This window comes from Garra rufa, chromosome 22, assembly GCF_049309525.1.
Source record: "Garra rufa chromosome 22, GarRuf1.0, whole genome shotgun sequence".
Classification (NCBI taxonomy): domain Eukaryota; kingdom Metazoa; phylum Chordata; class Actinopteri; order Cypriniformes; family Cyprinidae; genus Garra; species Garra rufa.
In genome coordinates this window covers 7411811-7428732 of record NC_133382.1, presented here as the reverse complement: position 1 = coordinate 7428732, position 16922 = coordinate 7411811, and the positions used below count along the sequence as shown (strand labels likewise).

Below are 16922 nucleotides of genomic sequence, written 5' to 3'. Positions count from 1 at the left end.
GCCCTCAGGCTCGCGAGGATGCAGGGACACTCCTCGGCCCTCGGGCACACGAGGAGCGTCGTGGCGAAAACGACTTCTCTTCTTTCCGCGGAAAGAATGCGCCTTGAGAAGTCTCCTCCTGGCTAGGGAGGTGGCTAACCCTCTAGGCCTAGCGCACTAGGCCGAGAGTACAGCCGAGCCTGGAGCGGCTCTGAGGTCAAGCTCATAGTACCTGACAAATGTCAGGGGCGAGGACCAATTGTCAGGGGCGAGGACCAACCCGCAGCATTGCAGATGTCCTGGAGGGGGACACCTGCTGTCAGAGCTTTTTGGAGGCAGGCAGCCTCAGAAGGAGTAAGTCTTGGCTCCCCATGGAGCTGGGAGACCAGAGGACTTGGAAGTAGTAGGAATGGCATCTGTGATCCATCTACTGATAGCTCTGAACGTGCCACATGCTTTCTTTGTGGCCGTATGTGCCCAGTGCGCATACTGGACAGATATACTTCCCATTGGTCGCACTCCAAGAATGGAGGTAATAGAGGCTTGAGACCCCTCAGGGTCTCAACCTGAGTGCACCACCGAGGAAACCATACCAACAAGCCACCACGAGGGGCGTGGTAGGCCAATAAGCCGCCACGAACACCCTCAGGATGGAGTGAGCTGGTTTTGTGGGTTTGCGAGGACTCAGTACTGTACCAACGGGCAGTAACTTGGTCTAGATGGTGTTCGTGACACCATGAAGCAAACAGGTTCCACTTAAGGTTTCCTCGTGAAGGGAGCTCTGGATAGGAGCAGGGTCTCAACAACCTCGGTTGAGAGACCCGAGTCTATGAGTTGCGCCCCCCCAGGGGCCATACTCATAACTTTCTACCTCTCCATGTGGGGGTAGCAGGCCGCGCCCCCAGCTTGAGAGGGAAGGTCCAAGGCCATGGTTGGACTAGCCGTGACGATGCCGGCATGCTCTTTCCAGAACTCCAGGGTGCACAGTGATCGGGAGAATGTGTACAGACGCAGCCTCAGCCACGTCTGTACTATGGCGTCCAGTCCGGGCGGACCTGGAGGCACTAAGGAGAACCAGAGAGAACCTTGCGATATCTATCGAGTCGCCAGAGGTCCCAACTTCTGAGTCTCCATGCTTCATTACTTCCTGATGAAGCCTCGATCTCCCGACCGTGGAGGAAACGTGTGACCAGGGGGCACTTGCCCACTGAGAGGCCACCTAGAGGGGCGTGGTAGGCGCTTATAGCTGCCACGTAACCCTCAGGGTGGAGTGAGCTAGCCCTGCGGAAAGGCGAGACTGTAGGAACTCCAGAACTGTACCGACCGGGCAGTTGACTGGGTCCAGGTGGCGCTCGCGGCACCATCTCGCGAATAAGTTCCACTTAAGGCCATACAGTTTCCTCGTAGAGGGAGCTCTGGATTGGAGAAGGGTCTCAACAACCTCGGTTGAGAGACCCGCTCCTATGAGTTGTGCCCCCTCAGGGGCCACACCCATAACCTCCACTTCTCTGGGTGGGGGTGGCATATTGCGCCCCCAGCCTGAGACAGGAGGTCCCTCCTGACGGGAATCTCCCACGGAGAGCCGTCTAGGAGAGATACCAGGTCCGAGAACCATACTCGTGCCGGCCAGTACGGGGCTACTAGTAGCAGCCGCACTTGAAACCGACGGACCCGTTCCAGAACTCCCGGGAGCAGAGCGATCAGGGGAAAGGCGTACAGACGCAGCCTCGGCCACGTCTGTGCCATGGCATCCAGCCCCAGTGGAGCTGGAGGAACTAGAGAGTACCAGAGGGGACAGTGCGATGTCTCTTGAGTCGCAAACAGGGCCACCTGTGCCTGGCCAAATGTTCTCCAGATCTGCTTCACCACCTCTGGGTGAAGCATCCATTCCCCGGGCCTCAGCCCCTGCCTGGCAGGACGTCTGCTCCCACGTCCAGAGATACTGGACTGCTCTCAGGGAGAGAAGTCTTTCCTTAAGACCATAGGAGAATCCGGTACGCCAGCTTATATAAGGGGCGTGAGCGGATACCTTCTGGAAGGAAACACTTCAGGGCGTGGAACACGGCTAGCATCTCTAGGCGATTTGTGTGCCAGGAGAGATGGGATTGCTCCACAAGCCTTGGGTTGAGCGGCCACTCATGACCGCCTCCCCATCCGGTGAGGGATGCGTCCGTCGCTAGCATGACGCGGCGACGAGGAGCTCCCAGAACCGGACCCTGAGAGAGAAACCAGGGTTTCTTCCACATGGCCAAGGCACGTAGAACCGCCTGGTTTGAGCCACCACTGAAGTGGTCTCATAAGCAGCAGTCCAAAAGGTATCACGTTGGAAGCGGCTGCCATAAGACCTAACAGTACTAGGGACTGTAGACAGTGGGTGACGGGCCTAGTTTGACCACTTTTACTGCAGTAAGGATCGACTCGAACCGAGCAGGTGACATTCGTGCCTGCATCGTGGTCGAATCCTAGACTACACCTAGATAAGTGGTTTTTAGAAATCACACCCTTCTTGGTGTTGAGTCTCAACCCCAATTCTTTCATGAGAGCGAGAACAACACCTCGATGTTGAGCCGCTAATTATTCTGAGCTGGCCAGAATCGACCAGTCGAGTATGCGGATGTCCTGGAATCACGGAGGAGCCAGAGCAGCATCCACACACTTCGTGAAAGTTCGGGTGAGAGCTAGGCCGAAAGGAAGTACTCTGTATTGGTGAGCTTTGCCCCCGAAAGCGAGCCTGAGAAACTTCCTGTACTGACTTCCTGTTCCAGACCCTGCTCGGGGTTTACCCCGCTGAAAGGTGTCGGCTTGGCGCCGAACTGAATAGTGTAACCTTTCTCTATAGTACGCAGGACCCACTTTGAAACATTTGGCAGTAGTTTCCACGCTGCCAGAGAGTTTACTTAGGGTACCAGCCTCTCGAGACTGGTGTCTGGATTTACTCGAGGAACTAACTCGGAGACCTGTAACAGCAAGCTGGCAGGAAGCTCCTGAACTAGCTCCTCGGAAGTCCCCCGCGGGGGCTGCGAACTCTCCAGGGCCGCTACGTTTCCGGGCGGGACAGCTAGAGGATGTTCGCGGGAGATCGCCACGCCCTGTAACACTGGCAGGGTTAGCTGACTCATCTCCTGAGGGCCACGAAGGGGTCTGAAACCCGCACCCGGAGGTACGGTGCAAACCCCCTCGCGAGGGGCTGCCCTCAACGGCCCTGAGCCACAACCGTCAGGGCCGTTTAGGCGAGGACTTCCTATATAGGAGGACGACCCTCAGGTCGAACCTCTTCTTTTTCTTGGAAGCCCCCGACTTAGAGCGTTGCTTTCCGGGTCCTCTAGGCATAGCCGGAGGAACGCGGGCGGCAACGCTCTGTTTCTGCGCCTCTGATGTGGAGAGCTGGTACACGGCTGGGGTTTAAATCTTTCCCGTCAGGAACCCCGACACGTGTTCATTTGCTCATCAAGCCTGAAGTTTTATTAGGCGGCCTGAAGAGCAAAGACGGAGCCTTCAAAAAATGATGCCTAGACCGGGGAACAGAGGCTGATAGCGTCTGTTCAACCCGCGGCGTCATCTTTACTTTCTAGTTTTTCCTAGATCTAAAACTCAATGTAGATCGGGAAAGACAGAAAGCTCCGTTTGGAAGTGCTGACTTAGTCCGCAGGAAGCAAAACGTTTGCTTTTCTGCGGCTCATATTTGCTTATTTAGCTAATGCACAGTCAGCACAACCACCAGCTCATCATACTGAGGCGATCAGGGGGGGCGGTTGAATACTTTTGACAACGCACTTCACATCAACCTCCTTGGAGGAAGATATGGAAAGCGTTGAAAACCTTTCCTGGAGGGAAGTAACCGCATTGCGGGCTTCCTCATCCAGAAAAAAGGTTTACCGATCCACCAGATAGGAGAAGAGATAGGGTATTTTTAAAACACCCGTTTCCGGTCCCTCTAATAGATCGAGCCGCGATCTCAGCGAGTGCAGCAACCGCTCCGTCTCGGCGGAAGCGGGGCCAGACCCGCGAGAAACGCTGGCGAAGGCTCCCTCCTCGAAGAGAGCCTTCCGTGGAGCACCCGCAGTGGAGATTTTTACGCTCACACTGTGGACAGTCAGCCTTTTCGAGGGCTGACTGTGCGTGCTCTACACTCAAGCAGATCACACATAGACTGTGTGTATCCCCACCAACAATAAAGCATTGGCAGGGAGGAACACACTATCTATGTGGCTGCTTGTACCGCCTAGTTTCGTAACACTTCTTTCCCCCATGGTTGCATTTTAAAGGTCATACTACTCAAATAAAAGCCGTGCAAACTGGCACGAAAAAACAGCAGTATGACCGAGACAGACACAGAGCGCTCTCGCTGAATGACAAAAGCTGCCGCCGGCTTCAAACGCACGCGTTTTATACTTCCCGGTCGATGACGTCACCGCGCCTGTGACGTCACTCCCGTCATTTCATTGGTTGTTATACACAGTTCAGAGTGCGGCCCGCCAATGGCGTTCCCCATAGCGTTCCTGACGCGGCTCGAGTTCCCGGAAGGGAACTATATTTTTCCCATTTACCACAGTAGAACCTGAAAATGGGAAAAAAGGTCCATATGCTAATTTTCTGCTCAAGAAACATTCCTATTATTATCAATGTTGAAAGCAGTTGTGCTGCTTAATATATGTGTGGAAACCATGATACTTCTGCTTATCAAGGCTGCTTTTATTTGATCCAAAATATAGTAAAAACAGTAATATTGTAAAATATTATTACAGTTTAAAAGCACTGATTTTTATTTTAATATTTGTAAAAAAAAATTGTATTCATTTGTTCGAAAGGTGAATTTTTAACAACTTTTACGCTTTACGTCTTTTTCCTCTTTTTGAAAGTGGTGAATAAACTGTTGTGGGATTTTCCTTTTGCTATTTGACCAAATGGGATAACAAAAACTACATTTTTTTTCTCATTCACCGCTATAGAATACAGAAATGCGAAAAAAGGTCCATATACTCATGTTTGGCTCAAGAAACAAACTATTATTATCAATGTTGAAAGCAGTTGTGCTGCTTAATATATGTTGTGGAAACTGTGATACATCTGCTCACAAAGGCTGCATTTATTTGATCAAAAATACAGTAAAAACAGAAATAATGTGAAATATTATTACAGTTTAAAAGCACTTTTCTGTTTGAATATTTAAAAAAATATAATTTATTCTTTTGAAATTGATGCAAAGCTGAATTTTTTTAGCAGCTTTTACACTAGTCTTCTGATTTTTGAATGTGGTGAATGCACTGTTGTGGGATTTTTCTTTTGCTATTTGACCAGATGGAAACGTAAAAACTACATTTCTCCCATTCACCACAAAAGAACCTAAAAATGTGAAAAATGTCCATATGCAAATTCTCTGCTCAAGAAACATTTCCTATTATTATCAATGTTGAAAGCAGTTAAGCTGCTTAATATATGTTGTGGAAACCGTGATACATCTGCTCACCAAGGCTGTATTTATTTGATCAAAAATACAGTAAAAACAGTACTATTGTGTAATATTATTACAGTTTGAAAGCACTGATTTTCATATGAATATTTTTAAAAATATAATTTATTATTTTGATGCAAAGGTGAATTTTTACCAGCTTTTACACCAGTCTTTTTCCTCTTTTTAAAGTGGTGAATAAACTGTTGTGGGATTTTTTAATTTTATTTATTTGTGACCCTGGACCACAAAATCAGTCTTAAGTCGCTGGGGTATATTTGTAGCAATAGCCAAAAATACATTGTATGGGTCAAAATTATTGATTTTTCTTTTATGCCAAAAATCATTAGGAAATTAAGTAAAGATCATGTTCCATAAAGATATTTTGTAAAATTCCTACTATAAATATATCAAAATGTAATTTTTGATTAGTAATATGCATTGTTAAGAACTTAATTTGGGGAACTTTAAAGGTGATTTTCTCAGTATTTTGATTTTTTTGCACCCTCAGATTCCAGATTTTCAAATAGATGTATCTCGGCCAAATATTGTCCTATCCTAACAAACCATACATCAATAGAAAGCTTATTTATTGAGCTTTCATATGATGTGTACATCTCAGTTTTGTAAAATTTAACCTTATGACTGGTTTTGTGGTCCAGGGTCACATTTTATTTATTTATTTATTGCTATTTGACCAAATGGGAACGCAAAAACTAAATTTTTCCCATTCACCGCTATAGAATACAGAAATGCAAATAAAGGTCCATATGCTAATTCTTGGCTCAAGAAACATTTCCTATTATTATCAATGTTGAAAGCAGTTGTGCTGCTTAATATATGTTGTGGAAACCGTGATACTTCTGCTCACCAAGGCTGCATATATGATAAAAAAATATAGTACAAACAGTAATATTGTGAAATATTATTACAGTTTAAAAGCAGTTTTCTATTTGAATATTTTTAAAAATATAATTTAGAAGAACTGTTTTCTGTTTGAATACGTTTTAAAATATAATTCATTCCTGTGATGCACAGCTGAATTTAAGCAGCTTTTACTCTAGTCTTTTTCCTATGTTTGAAAGTGGTAATAACACTGTTGTGGGATTTTTCTTTTGCCTTTTGGCCAAATGGAAATGCAAAAACTTCCATTCACCACTAGGGGTGGCACGGTACATGGAAAAACATCCGAACCGTTCGGTTTGCTTGTCTCGGTTCGGAACGTGTGTGCGTCACACGGTCCAACGCATGCGCAAAGTAGCCTCGTGCACGTAGTGAGTGTCCTTTTTGTGCGAAACAAGAGGTGTGTGTGGACATACAGACAGTAAAAGCGGAGTGCTGCAGGTTACGTCATGTGGAGAAATGGCAAGTGGGAGAGATAAGGAAGGATGCACCAGCGTCGTATAAGGGGTTGTTCACATGTAGCGTCTTTTGCGCGCTCAAGTTCATTATTTCAAATGCAGACGCGCGGTATGCGCGCTCATAATGTAATGTAAGCTCGTTTTTTCCAGGCGCGTTCGCGCCGCATCAAGATAAAAACAACTCAACTTTTCAGAATGCCGCAGGCGCACCGCAGGTCATGTGACATGAACCAACCAATCACTTGTTTAAAAGACAGAGCTTAAAGAGTTCCTCTCTTTTCCTTTTAAAAAATACAATTTTTGTAAGATCTACACTGAAGTTGGCAGTTTGATAAATGCAAGTTAATTCTTCAGTTCAAACTTTATGTGCTAAAAAGGCACATACATTCCTGTAGAGACAGCAATACACATTCTCCTGTTTTTGCCAAATAAATGAAAAGCATGTCATCAATGTCTTCTCTCTTACTGTATCAAAATCTCCCCTAGCTTTCCTCAGAGATGGTCCCAATAATGTGCTTAAAGTCAAGTCCAATTCAGTTTGTGCATGATTACATGATATAACATTTTTTTTTAATAATGTATCCTAAATTGTGGATAATTGAGCTACATATCATATGCCAAAGTAAATTTCCGGAGTGTTAAAGATTAAAAGAAAAAAAAACAAAAACAAGAACCGTACAGAACCGAAAACCGTGACCTAAAACCATGATACGAACCGAATCGTGGGTTTTGTGAACCGTGCCACCCCTATTCACCATGACATAACCCGGAAATGTGAAAAATGTATATATGCTAATGGTTTTATTAATAGGATGTTCAGAAGAACAGCATTTATTTGAAAATATTTGGTAACATAAATGTCTTTACTGTCACTTTTAATCAATTTAATGCACCCTTGGTAAATAATTATACCAATAATAATAAAAACTGAACCCAAAGTCTTGAACGGTATAGAAAAATGAATGTAAGTGAACTCACCTGGATCTAGAGGCAAACAATTTGATTCATCCTTGCAGACAGTGGCTACACTGTACAGGGTCTCCATGGATGCTAGCAAATTATTGTACTATGAAGATGGAAAAATATGAGAAGTCATAATGTAGTCTTTCGAAAAACCCAAGTTCATCTCTAACAAAAACAACTGTAACCTGCTGCCAGTTACGTACCACAGACAAAAAAAGTAGATTCTTTGATCTTTCAGTATGTGAAAATCTATCTGTTTATATATCAGTCTGCCTTACCTCTATGAGCTCTTTTTCTGGAAGTACAGCTCTCTCAAGGTCACTCAATTTCGTCAGGATTCTCTTCACTGACTCGTCCTGGAAGTCGCTGGTGTCGAACTTTCGGGCCTCTAATCCATAGATCTTTGTGTGGTTGGCCATCTCCAAGTTTCTTTGCAGCTAAAACCAAAAATTGCAGTATGAGACTCTGAGAATGAGCGGTGTTTGTAGCATAAAGGATGCCCCGGTGCCTCACCATGATCTCCTTGTTGGCTTCAGTGATGTCAGTGTTGTAGGCCCAGGAGGCCTCAGTGTAAGCATTCCAGACCTCCTCGGCGGTGCTGTTGTATGCATCTAAGAACTTTTTGGCCAGAATCTCATCTGTTACTTTACCTGAGGGATTCAAAAGTGTGAGAATGAGTTCTGGTCATTTTCTGAGAAGGCTTTGTAGGCCTGATATATGTGACCCTGGACCACAAAACCAGTCAAAAATACATAGTATGGGTTAAAATGATATTTTTTTCTTTTGTCAAAAATCATTATTAAGTAAAGATCATGTTCCATGAAGACATTTTTTACATTTCCTACTATAAATATATCAAAACTAAATTTTTGATTAGTTATATGCATTGCTAAGAATTTCATTTAGACAACTCAGCCAAATATTGTTCTATTCTAACAAAGCATACATCAATTAAAGGCTTATTTATTCAGCTTTCAGATGTACACAATTTTTCAATTTCAAAAAACTGACCCTTATGACTGGTTTTGTGGTCGAAGGGTCACAAATAAGGTAGCAGTGTTTTAAAATGTCAAAATCAAGGCTAATCTTGTGTAACTTTAACATTAAAGGGAAAAAAATAGTCCTTAACGAAAAAACATGCAAATGTATATTTAAAATACATTTTAGCATAATTTAAAAAAAAAGAGAGAACTTATGAAGTTATAAAGGAATTATTAAATGCAGGAGTACTTAAAGGTGAAGTTTAACAGATTTTTTTTTTTTTTTTTTTTTTTTGTCAAAATACATTTCCTTATCCCAGTTATTTGTTAATTTACTACTATAATGGGTTTATCTCCCTCAAAGAAATTAATATTCGGTTATAGAAATGCATGTTTACAAAGGTTGTTTTAAAATATGCTTTATTTTTTAAATTCCACTAAGTGACACTAAGGAAACAATTTGCTCTCAAAAAATATACTTAAGTGCAGTCTGAATGTGATGTTTTTAGATGCTTAATTGCATGTTCATTTCAATTAAATTAAAATGGATTATATTTAAAGTATACATGAAATGCAATTAGTTGAATTTAAGAGCTTTTTCATTTATCCAACACATCAAAATATTTAAAAAATATATATTTTTCTTTGAATTAAAATTTACTTTTATAATTTTACAAAGTGCACTTTTTAAGAACTTTAGTCATGAAAATGTACACGCTTTTAGTACACTTAAATGGCCTATTATTGAATTAATTTCACATTATAAGTGCATTTTTTTTAAATACACTACCAGTCAAGTTTTTGAACAGTAAGATGTTTTATGTTTTTTAAAAGTGCATTTATTTGATCCAAAGTACAGCAAAATCTAAAATTCTGTAAAATTTGAAATATTTTACTATTTAAAATAACTGTTTTCTATTTGAATATATTTTCAAATGTATTTTTTTTCCAGTGATTTCAAGGTTGAATTTTTAGCATCATTATTCCAGTCACATGTTTAGAAATTATTCTAATAATCTAATTTGCGGCTCAGAAAACATTTATTATTATTATGTTGAAAAGCTACTGTAAGTAAAATTTTTCAGGTTTCTTTAATGAATAAAAGGTTCAGAAGAACAGCATTTATCTGAAATAGAAATCATTATAAATGTCTTTATCACTTTTGAACAATTTAAAGCTGCCTTTCTAAATAAAAGTATTAATTTCTATAATTCCAAGCCTTTGGTATATGGTATAGTGTAAAATGTTACAAACACTTTGTATTTCAGATAAATACTGATCTTTGGAGGTTTCTAGTCATCAAATTATTGTGAAAATAAAATGTACTCAACTATTTTAAATATTCAAAATAATAATAAATATGTGTCTTGATCAGCAAATCAGCATATTAGAATGATTTCTGAAGAATCATGTGAAATTGAAGACTAGAGTAATGATGCTGAAAATTCAGTTTTGATCACAGGAATAAATTACATTTTAAAATATATTCAAATAAAAAGCATTTATTTTAAATATTGCTTTTGATGTATGGACCAAATAAATGCATTCAAATATTATACTTTTAAGGTTTCGAGCATGGCACATTCAGTACAAGCACACTTATTTTAAGCCTAAAAAACATAGATTTGGCAACTCTGCAGCTAAGAGACACAACATTTCCACCGGGTGCGTTCATGTGCAGGTTAGGGGACATGATTAAATGTGTTATTTGTAACACAATATGTTATTTTTTATGTAATTAACTAAATTACCAAGCCAAACTGGCTGTCCTAATAAAAATAGTTTGCACAGATTCTTACCGATGTCTTCAGGGTAGCCTTCTGGTACCGGTGGCACCCAATTAAAATCAGGCCAGCCTAGCGTCTCTCCCGTTTTCGCATTCTGTTCCTCCAGCCAGGTAGTAACTGGCTGAAAATAGCTCATCAGGGCGCTAGCGTCCATTCTGTCAGTGCCCAGAGCTTCTTGTAGCACCTCTGTCCAAGGCTTTGAAGAGCCAGCCTGCAAGACTTTCCTTTCAAACAGAATAAAGTAACACTTAATCCCAATGGACAGACTTTCCATTCATTGTGATGATACAGCAGTTTCATCCAAACCACCAACAGTGACTTTGTATACTCAATACATACTCTAAAGCAGCTCCAGCCTCTCTGGATCTGTAGATATCGCATGTGTGCAGCGGTCCAGTATGTCCAGCCTCCTGACATAATTTCTGATGGAACTGGAACTGCAGAATGAAGCTCACAAAGTATCTACAAGAGGTTAAATGAGAGAAATTAGTGTACATTATAAGTTTTGATGAATGATGGTTTATTTAGCACGGGTACACTCTTAAAAATAAAAGTGCTTCACGATGCCATAGAAGAACCTTTTTTGTCTCCATAAAGAACCTTTAACATCTGGAGAACCTTTCTGTTTCACAAAAGGTTCTTTGTGCTAAAGAAGGTTCTTCAGATTTTAAAAAGGTAAGAAATTAGTTCTTCTATGGCATCGCTTGAAGAACCCTTTAAAGCACCTTTATTTTTAAGAGTGTAGCTCCTGATTAGAAGCTCACCTGATGTACGGTGTGTTTCCAGGAATGTGATATTTTGCTCCAGCATCAAAATGCTCCTCTGTACGTCTGGTTGGTGGACAGATGCCTTGGTATTTTGTCCTAATAATAGAGGAGATATTCACATTTAAAACAATGTTTACATGTAAAAGAATTATCTTATCTTACTTGGCTGATAGCTTGAAAAAATGCAAGGACATTTAACTTGTATTTACACTACTATTCAAAGGTTTTGGGTCAGTAAGATTGACTTTAAAAGAAGTATGTCATGGTCAGCTAGGCTACATAGATTTCAATAAAATGCAGCAAACAAAACTTTACAATATTGTGAAATATTACTATGAAATAACCATTTTCTATTTAAATCCACCTTAAAATGTAATGTATTCCTGTGATGCAAAGCTGGATATTCAGCATCAGATATTCAGAATTACAGCTCAGAATTTTTGTTTTTAAACGGTCATTTTTTGTAACATTATAAATGTCTTTACTGTCAATTTAATACATCCTTGCTAAGTAAAAGTATTAATTTAATGAAATAAGTTAAAATCCTGTTGAGCCCAAACATTTGAATGGTAGTGAATAAAAATATAAAAGTAAGCAAAATATGTTTGTTAATATTTCTAATATTAAATTGATTGCACATTACAATACATGTACACTACAAGCACATATGTATGTGTACTGTGTATAAGTCCACTGCCACTCAAAAGTTTGGGATCAGTACGATTTTTAATGGTTTTTAAAGACATCTCTTATGCACATCAAGGCTGCGTTTATTTGAACAGAAATACAGAAAAACTATAATCTTGTGAAATATTATTTCAATTTAAAATAGCTGTTTTCTATGTGAATATATTTTAAAATGTAATTTATTCCTGTGATACAATGCTACATTTTCAGCACCATTACTTTAGTCTTCAGTGTCACATGATCCTTCGGAAATCATTCTAATGCTGATTTATTATTAATGTTGAAAATAGTTGTGCTGCATTTTTTTTTTTTTTTTTTTTTTTTGGAACCTGTGATACAGGATTCTTTGATTAATAAAAGGTTAAAAAGAACAGCATTTATTTATTTTATGTACATGTTTTCTAACAATATACATTACTGTTCAAATGTTTGGGGTCAGTACATTTTTATTAGAAATTAATACTTTTATTCACCAAGAATGTGTAAAATTAATAAAAAGTGATAGCATAAATTTATGTTGTTAGAAAATATTTATATCTTGAATATATGCAGTTCTTTTTAACTTAATTATCAAAGAATCCTGAATAAAAAGAATCACAGGTTCCAAAAAAATATTTGGCAGCACAACCGATTCCAACATTGATAATTCCAATAATAAATCAGCATAATAGAATGTATTCTGACGATCATGTGACACTTAAGACTGGAGTAACATCTGGAGTTTACATCACAGGAATAAATTATATTTTAAAGTATAGTAAAACAAAAAACATTATTTTATATTGCAATAACATTTTGCAATATTAAAGGTTTTTTTTCTGTATTTTTGAGCAAAACAGACTTTAAAAAACATTACAAGTCTTACTGATCCCAAACTTTTGAACGGCAGTGTATATACAAATATAGCACAGTACAGGCATATTATAATGGCACACATGATCCATTGCATGTTGATTACATGTATTCTGGATTACATAATCAGATTCCAAAAATGAAGTATTTCTAATTAGTCTAAATTACATTTTAAAATACTTTTTATTGATTACATGATTACATATTCACACAATAGCAATTAACTAGCAGTAATAAGTGTTTTATTTTAATTGGTGTTAATTTAAATTTTTTTATGATTTCATTTATTATTACTTTTCAAACCCCTTGCAGTTCCTTCACAAACCCCAATTTGGGAAACCCTGATAAAGAAATGTTTAATGCACTTTGTGTTGTTAATATCAGTAAACAGAATGTATTTTGAATGTATTTTAATATCAACATGGTGCAAGATTATCCTATTTAAATCAATGTGATAAACGAGTTAAGTCAAAGTACTCTAAAAGTAGTATTACCTAAAATGTGTTAATGGATTACGTTACTTAATACAGTTTTTCTCATGCAATTTGGAATCAGTAATGGATTACAATTTGTAAGTAATCTACCCAGCTGTGTCCATTGCTGATTCTAGTAGGGGTTTTTTGTTTGTTTTGTTTGTTTGTTTTTTACCTGAGGTACCACCATTCTGCATTGTAACGTTCAGGCGGTGTTCGTCCACTAAACACACCCCATCGCCACTGATCAATAAGGTATCCAAAAGGGAGGAAGGCGATCTTTTCCAAAGCCATCTTCAACAGGTAGTTGATGTCACTCTCTAGAATTTTAAATACGTCGTTATAATGTCATAATTTTAGTTTTATATGATGAGTATCATTTGGACGTCTTTCACCTACCAGCATCATCAGTCACTTGGTCCAGGAGTCCGATGGTGTGCAGATGTTTGGGTGTGGACACAGACAGAGACAGCACATCTCCTACGGCCTCATGGAAGCCAGGATTGGCTCCACCCCTGTAGCTGACTGGCAGGTCTTTGTACTGGAGGTAATATTCTATATGGCCCATCTCGTGATGCACAGTAAAGAGCTGCTCCATTGTCACAGTGGTGCATTGTTTGATTCTGTCAGGGATCAAACATTTTGCTATATTACTTAGGAATTAATTTAATGGTGATTTGTGTCATTTTTTTATTTTACAACAATTCCTGCCTATTCCTTCCAATCCCTTCCAATATTTTGAAACAGCTGATTAAGAACAAGGATGAGGATATTACCTCAGGGAATACTCTAACATCAGACCATCTAAAACACATTTGGCCACTGTGCAACTATGAACTACTTTACTGAGATATGATTAATGTACCTGAAGTCTTTGCGGTTGTAGAAGTCCCAGGCAGAGGCATGGCAGACCACATCCCTTCCATCAGAGGGTTTCTCCAGCATGGACTTGTCCCAAAACTCGGGAGGCATTTCGAGCAATCCCAGAGAGGTGAAGAACTCCTCGGACACCCGGAACATGTGAGTAGCATTATAACCCTGTGGGTACAAATCACTTTGTCACTCTCTGGAGCGCTATTTACTAGGGATTTAACAATTTCAAAATCTCATGATACGATAATATCTCGATACGAAGTCCACAATATGATATTTATTGCTATATTTAAAAAAATTATGAAAATTTTGTATGTTTTAAAGTTAAATTATTCTTTCTAATGAACTTTGAAAGTATAAAATATCAGTGAATTGACTTTAAGGGGACACAACCCTCTTTTTATTTGTGGTATACAGTCTCAGTCTGAATTACATTCACACTAGTGTTTCAGGAAGCCAAACAAATTAGAACAATAATAACAATTTTATATTATTGTTATCCTATGACAGTAATAGCCATATATTGTAAAACAATTGCACTATAAAATAAACGAAAATGCATATTACATATATACATTATTTTTGCTTTACACTATAGTAGGGAAATTGCATTATTTCTTTCCTAATTTCTACACTTGAAAGAGATATTTTGACTGTAGTAACATTACACATTTAAACTGCTAGCTGTCAGCAATTCATACTGCACTTTTAAGCCTTAAATTTGATGGGAAAACTCCAGCTTCAGTGAAAACAGGCTCACAAAAATGCATCTCACAAATCTAGTGAAATGCTGTAAACATCTGCTGCAAAAAAACTAGAACTGGTGGGCAAAGCATTCTAAAAAGCACGCTAAACTCACAGCACATGCTGTAAACAAGTTCATTGCATTGACTGTGAACTGAGCCGTTTTGAGGCATGGAAAACACCGGATCACGGGCTGATTGTCTGAACGAAGTGCACTCTTTCGCTTTGCTTTGAAATGCGCAGTGAAAACAGACTTCATGAAGGGATTAAGCCATATTGTGCTTTTGGTTTTGATTTGTTTGACAGATACTGTGCCAAAGCATAATGGCCCAAAACACAACTTTAAAGACCTTTTATTTTAGAATAAGGAGTTTAAATATATTTTAAAAACATTTGTTACATCCCTATTATTTACTCATCAAGATGTCATTCTGTGGGCTTACTTTAGCAACCATGGTGTCCGTCACATCTACATTGGGTTTGTCAGGAAAAGGGATCATCATGTTGTAGATGTTGTTCCACGTTTGTGACCACATGTTGCCTGAAATAGATACCAAACACAATGAGAACATCACCGCAAGCATCCAAACTTCCTTCTCAGTAATCACAAAGCCACATATTTTGAATTCCGATTGTTATATATGACGGTCACAATGTGCAATGTCCTGAACATCTGTTCTTCAGAAAAAATCACAACTGCTTTTTGCCTGTATGATTTTGAGGTCCATCTTTTCACACTGAGGACTACTGAGGGACTCTTATGCAACTATTACAGAAGGTTCAAACGCTCACTGATGCTCCAGAAGGAAACACAATGCATTAAGAGCTGGGGGTGAAAAACTTTTTGAATTTGAAGATCAGAGTAAATTTAACTTATTTTGTCTTCTGGGAAACATGTAAGTATCTTCTGTGGCTTCTGAAGAGCAGTACTAAATGAAAAAAATATGATATTTAGGCAAAATAAGAAAAATGTACACCACTTCATGCTGTTCAAGAGTTTACACCCCTGGCTCATAATCCATTGTTTTTCTTTCTGGAGCATCAGTGAGCATTTGAACCATCTGTAATAGTTGCATATGAATCCCTCAGTTGTTCTTAGTGTGAAAAGATGGATCCAAAAGTCATACAGTCATTGTTGGAAAGGGTTCAAATAAACAAAAATGTTGAAAAACCAAAGAATTTGTGGGACCTGAAGGATATTTCTGCAGAACAGCAGGCATTTTAACTGTTCATAACAAACAAGGGACTCATGAACAACCATCACTTAACAAAAAAAACAATTGTTAATCATTCAGCAAACAACACAGTATTAAAAATCAAGCGTATAAACCTTTGAACAGGGTCTTTTTTTATAAATTCAACTATTATTTTCTCTTGTGAACTATATGTAAACGTCTTTTATGTGAAATTTCTTATTCAGGTCAGTACTAAATAAAAAATAACATGCATTTTGTATGATCCCTCTTATTTTGGTAAAATAATTAACATTTTGCAGATTCTGCAAGGTGTATGTAAACTTTTGACCTCAACTGTGCATGTACCGTTACGCCACTAATATATAAGCTTCCATGTTACCAATGTGACAAATTAATTAGGCCGCTCTATTGTAAGTTGAATTAAAAGTGTTTGCTGAATGCATAATTGTACAGTAATTGTACAGTAAATGTAAATGCAGTCTGAATGACTTTACCTGTCTAAGTGGCCATAGTGTACTAAAGTTAGTTGTGTAATTTCTGTAATAATACACCATCTTTAATCATTCATAAATGTGTATTTTTCACAATCTGATGGATTTACCCAAGAGGTGGGCAGGGATGGGACCCTTGAGGTTGATGTATTTAGGGCCGTAGTAGTCATAGAGCTTTCTGCGGACAAAGGCGTGCAAGTTTTGGTAGAGAGGTTCCAGCTGTTTAAACAGAGTCTCTAGGTCTTGTTCGAAAGTTGTAGAGTCATACCAGGAACGCCAGTAATCGCCTGTATCGTCAAAGCCTGAGGAGAACAGATAAG

General features: G+C 39.1%; 1 protein-coding gene across 1 annotated transcript in view; it reads right to left on the bottom strand.

Moving 5' to 3' along the window:
* Nucleotides 1-16922, bottom strand: part of ace (angiotensin I converting enzyme (peptidyl-dipeptidase A) 1) — a 59086-nt gene that overhangs the window by 25376 nt on the left and 16788 nt on the right. Inside the window, exons 5-15 of the mRNA XM_073827827.1 lie at nt 16713-16904; nt 15359-15456; nt 14164-14336; nt 13698-13921; nt 13474-13618; nt 11284-11382; nt 10859-10981; nt 10532-10743; nt 8266-8402; nt 8031-8189; nt 7768-7855 (exon numbers count right to left, since the gene is read on the bottom strand). Coding sequence (XP_073683928.1) covers nt 7768-7855; nt 8031-8189; nt 8266-8402; nt 10532-10743; nt 10859-10981; nt 11284-11382; nt 13474-13618; nt 13698-13921; nt 14164-14336; nt 15359-15456; nt 16713-16904 — 1650 coding nt within the window. The remainder of the gene's footprint in view (nt 1-7767; nt 7856-8030; nt 8190-8265; nt 8403-10531; nt 10744-10858; nt 10982-11283; nt 11383-13473; nt 13619-13697; nt 13922-14163; nt 14337-15358; nt 15457-16712; nt 16905-16922) is intronic.